The sequence below is a fragment of the Citrus clementina genome, unplaced genomic scaffold, assembly GCF_000493195.1.
Source record: "Citrus clementina cultivar Clemenules unplaced genomic scaffold, Citrus_clementina_v1.0 scaffold_1, whole genome shotgun sequence".
In the NCBI taxonomy this organism is placed as follows: Eukaryota; Viridiplantae; Streptophyta; class Magnoliopsida; order Sapindales; family Rutaceae; genus Citrus; species Citrus x clementina.
This window is the reverse complement of record NW_006263303.1, coordinates 6,490,345-6,510,222: the sequence shown is the minus strand read 5'-3', so window position 1 is coordinate 6,510,222 and position 19,878 is coordinate 6,490,345. Positions and strand designations below refer to the sequence as shown.

At 34.8% G+C, this 19,878-nt stretch overlaps 4 protein-coding genes across 7 annotated transcripts; 3 read left to right on the top strand and 1 right to left on the bottom strand.

The window, feature by feature from the left end:
• Positions 1 to 625: 625 nt before the first annotated feature.
• LOC18055960 (proteinaceous RNase P 1, chloroplastic/mitochondrial) lies at positions 626 to 4,582 on the top strand. Of its 4 annotated transcripts, XM_024178361.1 has the most exons (8): positions 626 to 735; positions 838 to 2,459; positions 2,533 to 2,622; positions 2,725 to 2,906; positions 3,059 to 3,179; positions 3,354 to 3,422; positions 3,566 to 3,698; positions 3,882 to 4,582. In XM_024178361.1, exons 1-8 carry the CDS (start codon positions 672 to 674, stop codon positions 4,121 to 4,123), a joined length of 2,523 nt encoding a protein of 840 aa, XP_024034129.1. In that variant the 5' UTR covers positions 626 to 671; the 3' UTR covers positions 4,124 to 4,582. The 4 variants fall into 4 exon arrangements, with proteins under 4 accessions (XP_024034129.1, XP_006451186.1, XP_024034130.1 ...); XM_006451123.2 differs by having other exon boundaries at positions 626 to 2,459; XM_024178362.1 differs by having other exon boundaries at positions 626 to 2,459; positions 3,890 to 3,983.
• Positions 4,583 to 5,112: 530 nt separating this feature from the next.
• Positions 5,113 to 6,813, top strand: LOC18055959 (probable protein ABIL4). The gene is made up of 8 exons (XM_006451122.2): positions 5,113 to 5,315; positions 5,409 to 5,491; positions 5,569 to 5,716; positions 5,817 to 5,916; positions 6,014 to 6,077; positions 6,186 to 6,367; positions 6,444 to 6,517; positions 6,620 to 6,813. The coding sequence occupies exons 1-8, from the start codon at positions 5,253 to 5,255 to the stop codon at positions 6,722 to 6,724; spliced, it is 819 nt and encodes a 272-aa protein (XP_006451185.1). The 5' UTR covers positions 5,113 to 5,252; the 3' UTR covers positions 6,725 to 6,813.
• A 1,187-nt stretch (positions 6,814 to 8,000) lies between these two features.
• LOC18055958 (aspartate aminotransferase, cytoplasmic) lies at positions 8,001 to 15,251 on the top strand. Its single transcript, XM_006451121.2, has 12 exons — positions 8,001 to 8,226; positions 8,777 to 8,848; positions 8,946 to 9,007; positions 9,098 to 9,181; positions 9,369 to 9,468; positions 9,572 to 9,692; positions 10,463 to 10,626; positions 10,783 to 10,920; positions 11,386 to 11,507; positions 11,696 to 11,790; positions 14,197 to 14,317; positions 14,821 to 15,251. The coding sequence occupies exons 1-12, from the start codon at positions 8,167 to 8,169 to the stop codon at positions 14,903 to 14,905; spliced, it is 1,224 nt and encodes a 407-aa protein (XP_006451184.1). The 5' UTR covers positions 8,001 to 8,166; the 3' UTR covers positions 14,906 to 15,251.
• Positions 15,252 to 16,128: 877 nt separating this feature from the next.
• On the bottom strand, positions 16,129 to 19,214 carry LOC18055735 (rho guanine nucleotide exchange factor 8). The gene is made up of 7 exons (XM_024178044.1): positions 18,498 to 19,214; positions 18,253 to 18,369; positions 17,991 to 18,145; positions 17,798 to 17,872; positions 17,431 to 17,700; positions 17,011 to 17,331; positions 16,129 to 16,909 (listed from the first exon to the last, which is right to left on the bottom strand). The coding sequence occupies exons 1-7, from the start codon at positions 18,853 to 18,855 to the stop codon at positions 16,517 to 16,519; spliced, it is 1,689 nt and encodes a 562-aa protein (XP_024033812.1). The 5' UTR covers positions 18,856 to 19,214; the 3' UTR covers positions 16,129 to 16,516.
• Positions 19,215 to 19,878: the final 664 nt, after the last annotated feature.

Genomic DNA, 19,878 nt, shown 5'->3' with positions numbered 1-19,878 from the left:
CAGTACTTTAATTTGTAAAAGTTTAACTAGATTGATTAAATAATTATTTTGTTTGTCATTAATTTTTAAATTTGATAAGTATTTGTTAGACTCAAATATTGAATGGTATTAATGACTTTATAATAATTAAAATATATTTTTTAGATGGTCATCCAAACACTTCAAAAAGAACTTCTCATTAAAAAAAAAACTTTTATTATGGTAATCTAAACATTAAAAATAAGTTAGAATTTTTATTTATCTTTTATTTTTAAGTAGAAACAAAACTAAAAGCAATTAGGTGATACCATTATTTTATGTTTTCCAACCATTGATAATTTAGCCAAAAGGTAGCAAATTTGAATAAAAAGTCTTATATCTAAAAGGACCAAAATAAGGGAGCCCCTATGATACATTGAATGTACCATACATAATTCACAAAAACCATATAAATTGTGGGACTCATATAATTGCGTGGTTCTTATTGATTGTGTATGATACATTCAATGTAACATAGCAAAATCCCCATAACAATAAAGAAAACCCATGATTGCCTTGCTCTACGTGGGAATCCAAACCATCGAAAGTGAAGGGCTTTTATGTAATTCCGACTCGTCAAACTTATTACAATTTACAAATTGTAGCCATATCAATGTTATACCGAGCTCTCTCCAAGACTCCAACGGCCACACATGGCCTCCTCTTTAACCGTAAACACACTGCAGCAGCAAAACCAACTCTTCTCACTCACTCTGTGTAAGTCCTCGCCACCTACTCTCACTGTCTTCAATTTCCAATTTTTATCTCGTTTCTTAAGTTCTTCACCTCCTAAACGCACACCACTCCTCGTATTTAAAGCACATGTTAGGAACACGCAAGCAAAGTTGTCCACAACAGAAACAGAACATGAGACTTCAACTGTCACTTTGAGAACTAGAAAAGGAACTGCTTCTGGGGCTTCTTCTTTAGGAACTAGAGACAAAAGAGTTGATTCAGCAGGGGAGGAAAAGGATGGAAAGAGGCTCACAAAGGATAATAACAGTAGAAAGAACTTTGCTTTTCTGAAAAGTAGAGAAATGAGTTCTGGGAATTCTTCTTTGAGGTCTAAAGATAAGAAGATAGGGATTAAATCTTCAAAAACTGTGAACAGAGAAGTGGATAATCAAAAAATGGAGCAGAGAACCAACGATAGTGGTCAGTATAAGGTTAGAGGGATAACTGATGAGAAAGGGTCTAAGAAAAGTAAAAAAGATCGATCGGAACAATTTCAGTTGAGAGTTGAGTTGGATATGTGCTCAAAGAGAGGAGATGTAATGGGTGCGATTCGATTGTATGATAAAGCTCAGAGGGAAGGAATCAAGTTGGGGCAGTACCATTATAATGTGCTTCTGTATCTCTGCTCCTCTGCTGCTGTTGGTGTTGTAAAACCTGCTAAAAGTGGGAGTGGGATGCGAACTTTAGATACGTTTGAAGTCTCAACTATGAACTCTACGGAGCTAGGTGATTCAAGAGATATGGATAACAATGGGCAATTGGATTATGGTAGTAGTCCGATGATTGATAAACTGGAGTCAAACTCTAGTTATAGGTTTGATGACTTAGATAGCACTTTCAATGAAAAAGAGAACTTAGGTCAGTTTTCTAATGGCCATATGAAGCTAAATTCTCAACTTTTAGATGGACGGAGTAATCTAGAAAGAGGTCCTGATGATCAGTCACGCAAAAAAGATTGGAGCATTGATAACCAAGATGCTGATGAGATTCGCTTAAGTGAAGATGCCAAGAAGTATGCTTTCCAGAGGGGATTTGAGATCTATGAGAAGATGTGTTTGGATGAGGTCCCAATGAATGAAGCAAGCCTGACTGCTGTAGGTAGAATGGCAATGTCAATGAGTGATGGTGACATGGCATTTGATATGGTGAAAAGAATGAAGTCACTGGGGATAAATCCTAGATTACGTTCTTATGGTCCTGCTCTTTCTGTCTTTTGCAATAATGGAGATGTTGATAAAGCATGTTCTGTTGAAGAACACATGTTAGAGCATGGCGTATATCCAGAAGAACCTGAACTGGAGGCACTCTTAAGAGTAAGTGTAGAAGCTGGTAAAGGTGACAGGGTGTATTATTTGTTGCATAAATTAAGAACAAGTGTAAGGAAGGTATCACCCTCAACTGCAGATGTAATTGCAAAATGGTTTAACAGCAAGGAGGCTGCCAGATTAGGGAAAAAGAAATGGAATGAAAGTTTGATAAGGGACAAAATGGAAAACAAAGGTGGAGGCTGGCATGGGTTAGGTTGGTTGGGTAAAGGTAAGTGGATTGTATCACATACAACAGTTGGAGGTGATGCATTATGTAAGTGTTGTGGCGAAAAGTTGGCCATTATCGACCTTGATCCAATTGAAACAGAGAAATTCGCTGAATCAGTCGCATCTATAGCTATAAAGAGAGAGAGAAATTCAAGCTTTCAAAAATTTCAGGTAACAAAGTCCCTTGTTTATGCAGATCTAATTTTTATATATGAAGGGAGAAGACTGATCTTGTTACCTGCAGAAATGGCTTGATTACTATGGACCGTTTGAAGCAGTGGTCGATGCTGCTAATGTAGGTCTTTACAGCCAGAGGAATTTCAAACCAGCAAGGGTAAGTTACATAATGGCTTAAAGAATGGAATGCACAAGCTTCAATGTTTGCTCTATACTTTGATGAATGTTATGGTGTTTTCTTTTGTGGTGGATATGTTAGGTCAATGCAGTGGTCAATGGGATACGCCAAAAGTTTCCTTCAAAGAAATGGCCTCTCATAGTTTTGCACAATAGACGTATAACCGGACACAAGATGGATCAACCAGTAAATAGGGCATTGATAGAGAAGTGGAAAAATGCTGATGCACTTTATGCAACACCTACTGGATCCAATGATGATTGGTGAGAAATATATTTCTAGGGAATGGATGATCACAAGAAAGTTTATATTTCTATATTCAGATCAATTATCTGTGTAATTAGCTAGCTAATTGGTGAAATCATTTTTTTGGTGCATGAGTATTAAGCACCATGGATAATAATGTGTGCTTCAGGTACTGGTTATATGCAGCTATAAAGTTTAAATGCTTACTTGTGACTAATGATGAGATGAGAGATCATACATTTCAACTTCTGGGGAATGACTTCTTCCCCAGATGGAAAGAAAGGCACCAAGTGAGTGAATCTCTTCTTTAATGCTAGTTTTATTGTTAAATTTCCAATAATCTTATAAGTACAAAGTCTGCATATCTAAATGATGATCATTTTTGTTACCAATCATACTCATTTTCTGGTGTGATCCTCTGGTACCATTGTCCTAACAAGGCATCTGTCCATTCCTAATGTAAGGTGCGTTTCAGTTTTTCTGATGCTGGCCCAGAGTTCTATATGCCTCCTCCTTGCTCTGTCGTTATTCAGGTGAGAACCACTTATTTGTTGGCACCTTTTTCTGTTGATCAACATATAAACAATAAATAAAGGGGAATAAGTGTGGATGTGTCAGTTGAAAGGTTTCGCAAGATAGAGGTATGAATACATCTAATGGAATAGCACTTTAACAGGAATCAGAGAAAGGAAACTGGCATATTCCAATTGCATCCAAACAGGATTATGACGACGAGGAAAGGAGATGGTTATGTGTTACACGTGCTAACTCCCATATGAACAGGCAAAATTCTTATTCCAGTCCCAAAGGTATCACAGTTTCGTATTAAATAATATACTTCGGATATATGGATCAAGAACAATTGTTTATGAACTCATTGGATTATAACATTCTATTGAACTCATCTTCAGGATAAGCTGTCATGTTGTTTGCTACTGAGTTTAGGTTAGCCTGTATCCATCTGACAAAAATAGTTTACTTGTAAATGGTAGATCTGCAGCCTCTTGACCATAACAAAGGACAAGCAAGTTCATCTACTCGAGCAGATGCTAAGACAAAGTCACATTCATCAAATGATAGCCCCTCTGTAAATACAAAAAGGCCAGCTCGGAAGATGTACAAAAATCTAAAAAACATTTTGTCGGCATCGGTGTTATCAAATCATCAATCAGTACTATCAAAGATTGAGGCTGCGGAGGAACTCGGTGACTGTGTTATTGATTTTGAAATATGAAATAAATGGTTATGTTCTTAGGGTCCTTGAATGATGTTAGGAAACAAGAGAAATGAACTCCTAGTCAGAATCTTCCTGTACAGATATGAAGACCTATAGCTTGCTTTCTGTTTCAAACTTTTTACCATTACAACCACAGGTTCAATTGTTCAAGGTAGGAATTTTGTTCGAGATAAAGGAAGTCCTCATTTGTACCTTCTTCCTGTAAGTCTGGATGATAATTTGTGCCTGCGGTTATAGAAATTTTTGGCTGATTATCTTTTCTTAAAATTACTCCAGATATTATTGACACGGATTGTAATATTTAACATGGTAGATAAGATTCCTTCATCGTCTTCCAGTTTAAGTGACCACACAGGTGGATCCTTGGTCACTGTGTACCCTGTGCTGCGATGCTCTTAATTTCTGTCTCTTCAAACGAACCTCATTCTATGATAATACAGATTATATTGCCAGAAAAAATGAAGAAGCACATTTTGTATTAAAAAAAAATATGAATGTATTTCCCCTTGTTATTCTAGAAATAGAAATGTGGGTAACTTTACTTTTTTTTTTGAACGATTGTGCAAAAAGGAAAGACATTTACAGTTATTATGGCTGATAAAAGCTTCTCTCTCTCATGTATGAGAAGTGAAAAAAGGCTCAACTTGAAAAGTTCCTATTCTTAAGAATAGCCCCTTTGTAGAATTGCTTATAACAATTGTGCTTTCTATAATTTAATTTCTTTAGTGAACAGATCAAATAAAAAAAAAACAAAGCCAAAAGGTAGAGAGAAAGTGTATTGTAATCAGTAAATTTTGAATAGAATGGAAAGTGAGATACAACGTGCAGGTGTGTGACGCTAGATCATGTTGTCAGTAAGCAATGGGCCAGGGGTCAACACAAAATCACGGGAACACAATGCCTTTTGTCAGGTTTCTCTTTTTGTAATTGTCCTTAGCTAGAGGTTGTCTGAAAGAATCTCAAACTTAAATGGCTTTGTTCTCTGCTTTGTTTCTCTTCTTCAAAGTGATAATATCACGAGCCTCCAGTTGCCCATATCTCTTATTAGCAATTCTAAAAAAGGCAGATAAAGAAAGATAAGAAGAGCAGTACCATCCTTTCACTGTTACTTGAAAGCACATACAGAATGCATATCTCAGAATTATCTACCGAGTCTGATGAAGTTTTTCGGTTCGACAAGTCTCTCCGGGTCTGTTTAGTTTTGCTAGTTTGAAAACTTTTGTTTATCTTGTGAGTAATCAGTTGCGTTAAACTTTCTCTTTTTTCTTCCCCCTGGTTCCAGGAACTGAAAGACTTGCGGTCGCAGCTTCATTATGCTGCTGATTACTGTGAATCAACATTCTTGAATGCCAAAGAGAAGACGACGTAAGTTTCCATAAATATATATCTGCGTCGGTTTGAAATATCTATACAAACAGTGACGAAATTGTTGTGCATGGCAGTGCGGTGGAGAATACAAAAGAGTACATATGCAACGCTTTAATCACCGTTGTTGATCATCTGGGAAACGTCTCCGCTAATCTTGATAACTGCATTCCTAATAGTAATGCGTATTCTGAGGCGGAGCTTCGAATCAACTCCCTCAAACAAGTCAGACTAGTTTATGGCGTCTAATTTGAGTTGTAATACCTGATAGTTTTGTTTTAGCATTTGTATGAATGTCGTTTTGCTTGGTGTTTGTATTATTCAGAGGCTTCTCTCATGTGAGCTGTATGCACACAAGCTTGCTCTGAACAGAGTTAAGTGGAATGTAGTTCTGCCAAGATATCACCGGCGTTATTTGTCAGCACGTAATTATTCATAATCACCTCTTTGTTTTAAAAAGATTAGAAGTTTCCTGTTTCTTTTTGAGCTTTTAATTCAATTTCTTTTGTTTATCCTGATCAGCAATCGAGGATGTTGGTAGATCAAATGAGAAGTCTGGATACCAGGGACCTTCTGCACCATCGTGGTTAGTTATATCAGTCAGGATGTTTACCTTTGTTTCACAAATTGATTTCATCAACATAATATTTATGTTTTGGCTTTCCAAAATGATGAAATTCTTGGTCCAATGCAGGGACTGCAGGTTTCCGAGTAATGCAAAAATCACAGATAAGCAAGAATTTGACATACAGGATGTGCCACTTTTCATGTATACGTTCGCTGACAAGTCATCTGCAATTAAGAATCTACCATCGAAGAATTCTGTCGACAAATTCAAAAATTCTGTCGTCGAATGTGATCCTAATTTAGCATCAGGTAATATTTTGCCAATCTGGTTTTTGATGCTGAGATACCAATGCTCTGATATTGTTTGCATTCTTTGATATAATAGCTCGCGTACTTTTGCCTGTTCGAGATGGCATCTCAATTCTGGCTAAAGGTCCAAATCCCATTTTTCATTTCCAGGTTAGTTTCGTGTGTGTTATAGATATGTGCGTGTGCGTTGTGCAATCTTTCAATAAGCATCTCCCTGTTCTTAATATTACATCATTGTTTGTTTACTTGCAGCTGGGTAATCGGAATCCTGGACGCAGGAGCTTACGCAGATCATTTCAGAGCACTGAAATCATGTCACTTATTCGGAGAACTAAAAAGAACAAGATGAAAGTTTAAAAGCAATCAAGCTTTTGCCATTTGATCTAATCCGTGGCTTGCTTTTTATGGCTTTCTTTGCATAAAATTTAAGACCAGTTCTTCGATGATATGCTGTTCTTCTAAATTTTTAATATAATCTCATATGTATAATTTTAGTGAGTTTTATCTTTGGTTAATGATAATTAATGAGATCCCCAAAATCACATAGTTGAAAAATTAGAACTCTAAATCTGGCTTGGGCTACCTATTTTAAAATTGAAGTTGAGCGACTGTAATTTAAGAGTTACAATATTAAAAAAGTGTTTGATAAATACTAATTGTTATAGTTCATAAATTAAGTTTATTTGATTTTATTAATTTTATCAAAGTTATTATTTAAAAATTATATTTATTATATACTATTAATTTTTATTTTATTATTATAATTATTTATATAACAGTTGTAGTTTAAAAATGACAGCATTTCAATACTAAAAATGACAAAAAAAAATCAAAAGTAGGTTTATTTTGGGTTTGTATGTTGTACTATTTTATAATCTAAATTAATTAATCTATGAGAGTCATTTCTCTCAAAATAAAAAAAATAAAAAACCAAGAAATTGTTCTTTGTATTAGGGAAGGGCACGGTTCGGTTTGGTTCGAATCGAGATGGAGCAAAATCGATTAAATTTAGTTATTTTATAAAAAGAACCGAGTAAGAATTGAATACAATAAAGAACCGAATATAAACCGATTCATTCGCTTCGATTCGGTTTTTTTACTTTCGAGCTTATTAGATTTATTTTGAATTCTAAATTTTTAACTCATTGGGCCTCAGAATAACTTTTCTCAACAATCAGTTCATCATAGTTTCATTACAAATACTAACAAAGTAATAATAAATACAAAGTATTCAAAACACATTTATCACTATTGTCTTACTAACTATTACTAACAAAATATGAAATATTAAGATTTAAGAATACAAATTTAAACTCTAATATTCCATCTAAATAAATATAAAATTATAAAAAATAAATAAAAATAACAATAGTTACAACACAATAAAAATAATAATTGTGTGTGAGTAGATTCATTGTAATCATTTCGCTTTTTCTATGCCTTACCCTTTTTTGCCCAGTGCTACTCTGTACACGAGTTTTGACAGAAATAGCGCCTGAATCACGGACTGGAGATCTAGAAGAAGTAAAGTTGGGGCCCACATTCAAACTTTTTGCTTTGGCTTGGCCCTCACGTCAAAAGAAGAGAAAACTCCCACGTGGGGCCCGACATTTAAAACATTCTTCAACATCTCAATACTCGCGAATACAATTCTAAAATGCGCCCATTGTAACCGCCTACAGTTAAACTAACCAAACCACTCCGAGGCCAATACTATATTAAACCCAAACATAATTTTCTCTTCACATTTTTTTCCCCCACAAACTCTCTCATTTCATTGATTTCTTGAAAGAAATTTAATGGATTCTGAATCAGTGTTTGGAAAGATTGTTCGTGCTCCTGAAGATCCCATTCTAGGGGTATGTTATTATTTCCTCTGATCAAATTCGTCTTTTGATTCACTGTGATCAAATTTGATTTTTCTGATACTTCGTGATGAAGCCACGTGTTTTCAATTTTAAGTTCGATCGCGTTGTATGCTCTACGGATCAAATCATACATGTCTGATTTGATCACACTAATATCTGCTAGCGTATAAGCGAAATCACCTGCGTTGTTGTTCATTGCTTAATCTGTATAGTGATCCCTGGTCTTGGTGATGTCATATTGTTATGTGTATTAGTGTTGCTTGCATTTTGATTTATAAGAAGCTTAGTCGTCGAGTCCTTAATTTATTTGTCGTATAGTTTGCCTTTTGTCAGTAGTTTATAATCATTTGATATTCCTAGCAAAAATATAGAATTTAATAGCTGAACATGATTTTTAAAGAGATTTTTTTTTCCCTTTTAAAGGCAAAAGACAAACAGTTAAAGACGAACAAGATGGTGCCAATTTTGATTGTTTTAGAAACTTTGTTTGTTATTTTGCTTGTTTTCTCACTATTGGTATTGGTAATGTTTGAGCGGCTAGGTCACTGTTGCTTATAACAAGGATACAAGCCCAGTCAAGTTGAACTTGGGTGTTGGTGCTTACCGAACTGAGGTACTTTTATTTTGCTTATGCAAAAAATTGCCAAATGTAAATTATGTCTATGTTGACGTTGTATATATAGTATATTGATCCATTGATGGTATGACAGGAAGGGAAACCTCTGGTTCTGAATGTAGTGAGAAAGGCAGAGCAGCTCTTAGTGAATGACCAGTAAGCTACTGGATTTTTTTGTTGTTGTTTCTGTTTGTTATTTCACTTACTTGAAAGTGATCTTTGACGTCTGCTTTACGTGTTCTACAGGTCACGGGTCAAAGAGTATCTTCCCATTGTTGGACTTGTGGATTTTAATAAATTGAGTGCAAAGCTCATCCTTGGTGCTGACAGGTAATAATGATTTTGTAATATGTTGAGCTTATAGATTTAACAGTGAGGGAATGATCTGGATAGACACAGGGACTCAATGGATATTTATGTAGTATTTTGTATGCTGCTCAAATTGTGTGTTGGGTTATTTAGCTGTATTGTACATTTTTCAATTGAGTTATTGCAACATGTTCATGATGCTGTACAGCCCTGCGATTAAAGACAACAGAGTGACCACCGTTCAGTGCTTGTCTGGCACTGGTTCTTTGAGGGTTGGAGCTGAGTTTCTGGCAAGGCATTATCACCAAGTACTGATCTTTATACATTTTTTTCTAACTTTTTCTTTCACCTTTGCAACTACTACTATTGCTGAATCATGAAGATAGCTAACTTGCCTACCTTGTTTCCCAGCTTACCATATATATTCCACAGCCAACATGGGGAAACCATCCCAAAGTTTTCACTTTAGCAGGATTGTCTGTGAAGACCTACCGCTATTATGATCCAGCAACACGTGGGCTAAACTTCCAAGGTGAGCCCTAATATCAACGACCATCTCTCTTTTTGCCAATTATTTCTTTCTCAGTTGTTTGTGCACAATACAGGTCAAATTTTTTTGGATTTATCCTATAGAGTTACACTATTTGAAAAACTAATAGATTAATGATATTAAAGTCTTTATATTATCGTCTCTGCTTACCAGCAAAAATTCCCTTTTAATAAATTATTTTTAGCTTTGAATTCTGATTCTTAAGAGTTCTCTTTGTTTTATGGCCCCATCTCTTTAGTTACTCGTTATAATTAGTACCGGAAAATTCTGATAGCAATTGTGGTGAAGCGAGGTGTTGCATGGCTTTCACAAGACCTGTACTAAAAAAGTTTGGCATGTTGGATACTTGTATCCTTTAACGTCCTGCTTTCTTACAGACAGTTACAGGAGAATATGTCTTCATTAATCTTAAAAAAAAATATATTGTTGTATTTTGAGGTTACCCATGCTAAATTTGGTATGAAATTTGAAGCATTGCTCATGAGCTTGATGGTTGTCTGGCCATCTATGGTTTTTCTATGAGTAAACAAGCACATTTAGTATACATATTTGATATTATAAATGTACATGCACTTGTATATGTATTATCTCACATGTAGACTTTTTAGAGTTTCAATATCTGACTCTTCATGTTTCTGCTAGAATTTGGCATTTTGTTTCTAAGTCTACAAATCATAGGCAGTGTGAGACTTTTTTTTTTGTTTTCTCCCAAAATTTAGTTTTATAGTTCCGTTGATATTTGTGGTTATCAGGCTTGCTGGAGGATCTTAGGGCTGCACCATCCGGAGCTATAGTTCTTCTTCATGCATGTGCTCATAATCCAACTGGTGTTGACCCGACCCTTGAGCAGTGGGAGCAGATCAGGCAGCTGATGAGGTCAAAAGGATTGTTACCTTTCTTTGACAGTGCTTATCAGGTAATTGGAATTTGGCATATGGTGGAGTCCAATATAGTGGAGTCCAAACCCAAAACAGTTCAGAATTTGAATATGGATCGGCAATTGAGTATGATCAATCATATATAACTGCTAGGTTATAGCACAGTGACCAATAAATGAGTTTTGACATTCCAGGGTTTTGCAAGTGGTAGCCTAGATGCAGATGCACAATCTGTTCGCATGTTTGTGGCAGATGGTGGCGAATGCCTGGTAGCTCAGAGTTATGCGAAAAACATGGGACTCTATGGGGAACGTGTCGGCGCCCTCAGCATTGTAAGCCACTAAGCTTCTAAGTATAAGAGTATGTGTTTTTAACTATGAATTAGTGAAATATTGAACATTTGATCCAGTTAGACTAAAGTTTCAAAAGAGAGAATAATCATCACAAACATCCAGTGATTTTTCCCCCCCTCTCAAAGGATGTAAAAACATCCCTTGAGGTTTCCATAATATGGCTTATCTCTTGTCTGGAATTTGGTGCATGCAACTCATATTGAAGCTAAAACTTTTGGCATACAAGTTTTTTGTTTACGCTAAGTGGGCCACACTTAGGGGAGAATTTTGCTGATATTGCGACCTCATAAGATGTGATTATTAATATTGCTGAACTGGTGCAGAGGTTATCACAAATGCCCACCATGTTAATCACTACAATTATTTGTTATTCTTTTTATGTCAACTGAGTGTTGACTGAATATTGATCTCTGGGTGCAAGTTGTTAATACTAGTATTCTACAGGTCTGCAAGACAGAAGATGTGGCAAGCAGGGTTGAAAGCCAGTTGAAACTCGTGATTAGGCCCATGTACTCTAGTCCACCTATTCACGGGGCCTCTATTGTGGCTACAATTCTCAAGGACAGGTAAATACTTTTGTTTGTGTGACTGCACAAACTTGTACTTAGAAAATTACTGTATGTACATTTTCTGATTTTCGGAATGGTATTGGTTTGATTTGTTGGATCAATCTATTTGATTTTGGAAGTATGACAATTACCCTTTTTTAGGCTCTATCTTTATTTTTTGCTCTTGGATTCATTCTTTCTTGCAGCACTATGTATAAAGAGTGGACTCTTGAACTGAAAGCGATGGCTGACCGGATTATAAGCATGCGTCAGCAACTATTTGATGCTCTGTCTGCTAGAGGTTTTGTACCTATCTGAATTTATGCTTTCTTATGTTCTGTTGGATTATACTCTAGCATTCAAGGCTAGTAATTTGGTTTAGTCAATGTCCATAATATATCTCAACTTAGCAAAGCCTTAAATTTAAGAATTCAGGGATCTGGTGCCTTTCTTAAACATCATTGTCAGAAGCCAGGCACTTCTCTTTTTTGTTTCTGCTGATATTACCCTTTAGCTTCAGATAGAAAGTAAGACTTGTTTCTTTGACTGCTATAACCTTTCGCATGCATTTGATGCCCCCACACTGTACTGTATTGAAATATATTTTATTAGGATGTATGTTTGAGGGTGTATTAAATTAAGTAGCAATGGTAGACTGTATATTATATTATATTATATTAATGTTTGGATTTATAAAAATAAAATTATCACCAGTGGCCGCCAATAACCAGCCTTTTAAGTGTCTAAGTTTAATTTAATATCATTAGAATTCTTGTTGTCATAACGATACAAGTGTCATCGCTATGGAGCTTCCTTTTTTTATATTTGTATTGTTGTGAGTTCTAGCAACTGAGGATTTCAATGATACTAAATTTAAAATCAAAGGCTATTGGAGTATAGTGGTGGTAGCAGCTGACAAAAAAAAAATAGCGGTCAATAGTTGGCAGCGATTAACAATTTACTGTCCTTTATTATCAAATATTAGTTTAATCAATTTTTTATTAACTTAAATTAAATAATAGTAAAAAAGGGTTACCTACACTTGCTCATATGTACAGGGAGTAGGTAGGTTATGCAAATGGCTTGGTCAAATTTTGAAATTAGACCAACCTAATGCGCCAAATATGGTGCACAATTGATACACAGTGCAGACCAGTCTAATGCTTGCTGTTGAATGCAATCATATAACCTTAGGGTGTGTTTGGTGATTAACACTAAAATGTATACATCTAATAAAGGTTAAAATTGTCATTTTGTACTTAAGAGTGTTGAATACTAAGAACTTTTTCATGTTTACAAATCCCTAATCCATTTTAGGAATAATTTATTTTAATTAGTTTTAATGTGTGATTCTTATGTTTTGTTGTAAAATCCTTGAATTCGTGAAATTTTTATGCTCGAATTGAAAAATGGACGTGAAATTTTGATTTTGGAGACCCAGTGAAATTTGAACTTATTCACGTGAAATTTGTACTTTTACAAATTAATTTATCAAATAAAATATGTGTTTTGCTTGCCAACATGAGTGGCTAGTTTATTTTTAAGCTATGATGAAGGTGAAGCTCAAGAGTTCAAATTATGGATTTAATCACTCTCTCAAGTGAGTTTGAAGTTTATTATTTTTAGTTACATGTTTATAAGTTGTATTTTGTACAGGTTATTTTTAATTTCCTTCCAAGTAAAAGTTTAGACTTAAGGTTGACGTACCAATACTGTAGTTAAAACTTTCTAATACGATTGTAGCACGTTATGTATTTAACCCCATATTTATTCATAGAGTGGCAAATAAGCACTAGATCCCAAAGTATCAAAATCGGTAACATATATATATATATGAGTATCACATCTATGATTTAAATACCAAAAGTGGATCTTGTAACCTTAGCACTTCTTTGTATTTGTTGTATTTCTTTCTTTATCTAAATATTGACTATCGGATTTTTAATTTCTCTATGATTCGATCCCAAATTCACTGGATTATATTATAACTAGACGCTCTTATACTTGGGAGTAATCAACCGCTTTTGAGTTGTGTCATTTGACAGCCAACATTAGGTTAGTTTGTACTGCATAAATGATTCCTCACCGTGTTTGGCGCACAATTTTGTTGCCTTAGGTTGGTCAAATTTTAAGGCTACATTGCATAACCAAGACCCGTTGGGTTTGAGTGTGTCTCGTAAACTTTTTTACATTATTTAATTAAAATTCATTTGTATTATTAAATAAATGTTTAATAATTACTGGAGGCAACTGTTAATTGTTGATGATGATTTTATATTTTTATTATTCAATTCAATACTACTGTAATTGAAATAATAATTTAAAATTTTAAAATATACTATATAATTCATATTACATTACTGTGTCAAATTTAATACACCCTAATACTATACAGTAAAATACATCCTAATACAATGCAAAATAGTGCGGTGCACCCATACTGTTACCTGAAGGATATTTGATTATTATGATGGTCATGTTAGGATAACACTGTTATTTAATAACTTGGGAGTTGATCACCATATCCTTTTGTCCATTTTAATTCACTAAAATTTGCATTAAATATTAGTTTTCCTTCAATTTTTTGATGCACCTTCACCTTGCTCTGCAGTTGTCTTGCATATTAGGATGTATGCTTCTGAAGGTATTATATGTGTTGGTACATCCAATCTGTTTTTTAAATGCATTTCACATTAATGTTTGGCAGGCACTCCAGGAGACTGGAGTCACATTATCAAGCAAATAGGAATGTTTACATTCACAGGGCTGAACAGTGAACAAGTTGCCTTCATGACCAAGGAGTATCACATTTATATGACATCTGATGGGTAAGAAAATCTTTCCTGAATAATTAGTGCTAAAGAAGGCCTGTGTTATTCATACTAAAAGGGCATGGGGATGAAGGGGGAGTATTGTATCTTATTCTTTCTGTTAGGTTTGTTTATTGTCTCGGGAGTTATTTACTGGATAGAAATTTTGCTGTGGGAAAGTTCTATTTTCATCTGTTTCTGTTCAGTTTTGCTAAAGCAGTTTCAAATCAGTATGGGGAAAAAAAAACTTTTTTTTCATCCAAAGAGAACATGTTAACTGCTTTAGCAACAAGCTTCTGCTTGAGGTCAACTTTATTGCTGCCTAAATGGAGCTGAGAGAAAATCCAGTTCCGATAGTACTACTGGCAGTACGAGCACTTGTTGTTTATAATTGTATTCTATAATTCTCCCATCTAATTCCCCACATCCCCCTATTTTCCAATCCATCTATTTTCTCTGTCTCTGATCCTCATTTACTTTGTTTATTTCTTATGGGATTTTCTTTACTTCCTTCTTTGCAGGAGGATTAGCATGGCAGGTCTTAGTTCAAAGACAGTTCCTCATCTTACCGATGCTATACATGCTGCTGTAACCCGAATGGGCTAAGATTAATCAGACAAGAATTCATGCCGTAAGAATTGTTTGGTTTTCAGTCACCCTCAGCAATGCAAAAATGAGTTTGTAGAACTAGAAAATGCATAAATAAAGGTTTTACATTAAGAAAATTTTGTTCTTTTGGTTTTGGTGTTGTATTCTTGTCTTTCCACCAAAACTTGACATGTTTATTAAGTAGAAGAAAAACGAAAGTTGCGATGTTATTTATTTTTGCATTTATCTTTGGGGAGATGCCATTTACATTTTTAACTCTCCTTGAAACGTTTGGTGACTATTTTATAGCTGGAGTTTTAGTTATCTTCCCCAAAAACCTTTATTATAATATAACAGCATTTCAAACCAAATGTATGATGTATTTTACTCATTATTTTTGTAGATTAGAAATCCTTCCAAGTGGTCATTCACAGCTTAGGATGATTACTTACATATGTATGCATCTAAAGGTTGTCTTGGCAAAAACTGATCTTTTGAAGTTTTGTAAAACTGATTCTGAAAATATGTTATTAAAAATACTTTTAACTCCTCACTCATACTTAAAAACACCCTTTCAACAAACACAAACTAAAATTATTATTAAATTATTAATTAAAATTTGTAACAAATTGAAAAATTTAGATGACAGATTAAATGAATTAGAAACTAATTTTCAAACCTTTACTTGGTTGACTGTCATTCTGCAATCTTGATGATTTGATTATTATTATGATACAGGAGTAAAACAATTTTAATTGCTACTGCACACAGAGTGAAATCTGTTTATAGTGATAAATAACTCCTATATAGTTATAAAAAGTTATAATTTTAATTAGGATAAATTATAAATAAGAATAAAATAATTTATAATTTTTTTTAAATTTGTCTTAAGAAATTTGTTTTTACATAATAATACTTATATGTAAATTATAAAAAATATATATGTTATGTTATATTAAAGGTTTAAGATGAAATAAAATATTTCTCTAAATCTCCTTGGAGCAACAACTTATTCTTTAGAGTTTTACCAAATTGTCCCATAATATTTATAGAATTTACATTGAGAGAAAAAAAAAATTAAAGAGAATACAAATGTTTAGACTTTTAAAATGATTTTGTATATTTCTAATCGTATAAGATTAATGTAGTGGATACTTTATATCTGTGTCACTTAGACTAAGGATAATTAAGTCAAATTAATAAGTTTTGTAATTATATCTCTACTAAGTTAAAACTAATAAAAATTAATTTGGTCCCAACACGCATTATGATGGTAGAGAGATTATACTGTAAATAAGTATTGTATGTGGAAGGCAAATAAATTTATCATGGTAGGGGGAAAAAAAGAAGAAAAAAAATAGCATGTGAAGAGTAACTAAACAATCAACAAAGCCAGAGATTTCATTTCACGTCCCAAAAGAATTGTAAATCCAATGAATACAACTCTAGACTTCCCTGTCCAGAGGTGGACGGAAGAATTACAGAAGAAACTACAAGTCACTACTAACCCAAAAGAATCCTACATACAAATACAAGTAAGTTGATATCTACACTTTGCAAGCTTTCTAACTTGTCTCAGTTCACCTGTTAGTGTTTCCTCGCCTTTTTAGCTCTTGGGAGTTTTTGATATCAATGACGAGCTGTTGGACTTCTTAGGCCACTCAAGTTTTCAAGCTTCTCTAGATAGGAAAACTTCTTTGTTGGGGCTGACGAAAGCATATGCTTCGACATGACATTTGTAGTTTCATGTTCACTTTTTACATACTTCTCCGTGTTGTCTGTGGAAAAGAGATTATCATTGTTGTCGGATTCTTCCGCATCCCAACCCATAAAATCTGAGAGCGTCTTTGAATTTGGTGTGTCTGACATGTCTTCGCCTTCTAATTTCGGGGAATCAGGGACGGGTTCTTTATTTTGAGCGAGGGAGTCAGCGTAAAGGACGTCGTCAATTCTAGACATCACTGTGTGCGCCAAGCTTTCTATTATCCTGGAATAGCTCTCCAGAATAGCCTGTCCAACGTCCTGTGTAATTACACAAGAACATACTTTTTTAAGTCATTTTAAACTAGTGAGAAAAATAAAAAAGAAACAAGATTACTTTGAATGTTGTTCTCAGTTCTTACCCTGTTGTATTGGATCTTACTTATGTCAAGAGTAGACTGCGAAATGCCTGGGAACCGCTGTTTGAGTAAGAGCAGGATGGTTTCTGCTCTCTCCTCAAAGAGCTCTCTCTTCTCCAAGCTCACAGCTGAACCCCAGGAAGATTTGCTGTCCTTATGGTGCATCTTCCTCTTCCAAATCACGATAGACGCCTCTATTCTGTTCTTAAGATCAAGCACAGCATGCTCATTCGACAAGTCCATGGTCGCAAGGAATTGTTCAGGATCAAAGTGCTCTACAGTTATGCTCTTGTAAATTGAATCACCGAGGCTTGCTCTCCCATTCTACCAAAAGGTTTAAAACATATAAAAAATGACTAACCAAATATACAGGACTATCTTAAAGATCTCGGAAGTGGAAATGTTTTTTATTTGTCTATATACCTTTGGGAGTGACTCAATGTAGCTTTCAGGGATCTCCATTTCGGATAGTACTTGAGCATTTATGGCCATGGCTGCTTTCAGAACTTGATTTACGGATTCCTTCTGAGATTGTATCCATCTTCTACCCTCTTCTGATAGCCCATTTTCGGGAACCTTAACGGTGGGAATCCACCATTTGTCCTCATGCCTTGTGACATTTTTTTCGGAGTCATCGGATTTCCCAGACGGATACCAGAATTCATTTTGGTATCCGAAGTTATCTAGAGATTCCTATTCATTTTAATTTCAACAGAGGTGAGAGTTAGCCATATATAAAGGAAAACAAGTTCGTGTACAACAGAAACTCTCTGCAAATGCAGATACTTACAATAAGCATGGCATCAAGTTTGCGAAGGGCGGGGATATCCATGTGTAGATCATTTCTTTGCCTTGTCACCATAATCTGTCAAATCATGACAAGTTATTAAGCTAGAGTCTCATAATTTCAATCCATTCCTTAATGCGAAAGGCGGAAATATGTTTATAAATACGACTCATAAGCTGTGAAAGAGATGTATTACCTCCATACTTACTCCTTCCTTGGATTTCTGTTGTGAAGGAACAAATTCAACAATGTGATCAGTTACTGATAACAGCCAATTGATTTCTTTCCTCCATCTTGCTTTTCTCTCCGGGGGCATCGGCTCTAGTTTCCTTTGTTCTCCGAAAATAGATGCTGCATTTATATTGGAACACGCAGGACAGATGAAACAACAAGAGTCAGAATTTTTATCATTAAACATTTTATTTTAGCAACAGCAATGCGTTTTCCATTTTAAATACCGGCAAGGTTTGTGATGGCATTTGACAAAGCCAAAGCCGAAGAAACACCCTTTCCACCACCTGACATGTCTTCACCTAAAAGCAGCTTTGCAAACCTTTCCTTCATCAATTCCATATCTGCACCAAAAGTACAAGATGAAAAATCAATTGAAACCTTCATTAAGACCAACCAAATAACATTTTCACCTGTGTCTTCGTGTTCGTGTTCTTGACTAAAGGGTATGATAGATGTTTATGATTCGAACCTGAGGGTTGCCTGTCGCGAGGACTAGGAAGAGGCAAAGGAGGAGCTTCATGCCTGTCCCGAGGAGTACTTGGAAGAAGGCAATAAGGAGGGCCGTCAACAGAATCTATTCTACGCGAAACAGGGCCTCTCTCCCGAGACAAAGCAAAGCTTAGCCTCTGAGCCTCCAACGACCGTTCTCCCCCTGCAGGCTTCGAGTCCTGGCTCGCAGGTAACGTCTTATCATCAGCACTCCCTCCATCATTACCACTTTCAAAGGTCACGCTGTGCACTTGTCTCCCTGGAATCTCACACATCTTTTTCAACTTAAAAGATCTCGATTTCTCAATGCTATGTCCACGGTCCAATGCTCGAACCATTGTAAACGAAAACTGTCCGTTGAATTTCTTCTTTGTTTAGCAACTAAACAAGGAAGAAATGGACATAGCACAAAGATAAGAAGAATCCCCCAACTCAAGTTACAATTAAAAAAAAAAGAACCCTTTTATTATCTGCTTCTCTTTTGTTTGGTTACAACAAATATGATGTTGTGATTTGAGACAAAATAGGAGATGGAGAAGCAGCTGTTCTCTCCTAAATAAGAATCTAAAATCACAAAGTTTGGAATTCCTACAGAGAGGAAAGCTGAAGAAGATTCAAGAAAGAAACAGAAGCCTTAAGTGGTTACTGCAGTTTCCTTATTTCCCTCCAGGAGAATGTGGGGCGCATGTTTTGAGAAAATTAAATTTTGGGGGCGGTCTCAGGATGAAATTTAACTTATAAAAACAAAGAATAATAATTGGGTTTGTTCTGTGAAATGGATGGTTGAGAGGTGAAGCTGGCAAAAAACCCGGGAAATACATTAAAAACAGAATAATAATAATAATAACTAACTTTGTGTGTTTCTTTTGAATTTACCTCTGCCGCCCTCCCCTTTTTCTCTCAGGGCTTCAACATATACTAAAGTTAATCAAAGTTATCAAATTTAGATAAAGAGTTTCAAAAATAACAAAGACTTTTAATTAAGATGGCACAGTTTTTGTTTATTATTAAGTATCAAGAATGTGTCAACATTTCTTACTCGATCAATTAATCATAAATACTAATTAATAGTAACATCCTACATTTGGTTAATTTGTCTTTGTGTATTATTTTCTGTGTTGAGTCAAATTAGATGACTAATTAGATCTTTGTGTTGAGAATTCGGCAAAAGATTTTAACCCTTTTTTTTTTAAGTTTTATTAATGAATTGAAATTCAATTCCTGAAATCTATGTCTTTGATTTTTAAATGAATTTAGATTTTAGGTTAGGGCGTGCATGAGTTGGATTGGGTTGAGTTTAAAGTCAACTTTAACTTTTAATATGTTTGCTATTTATAGAAACAAATAAGATGCCATTATAT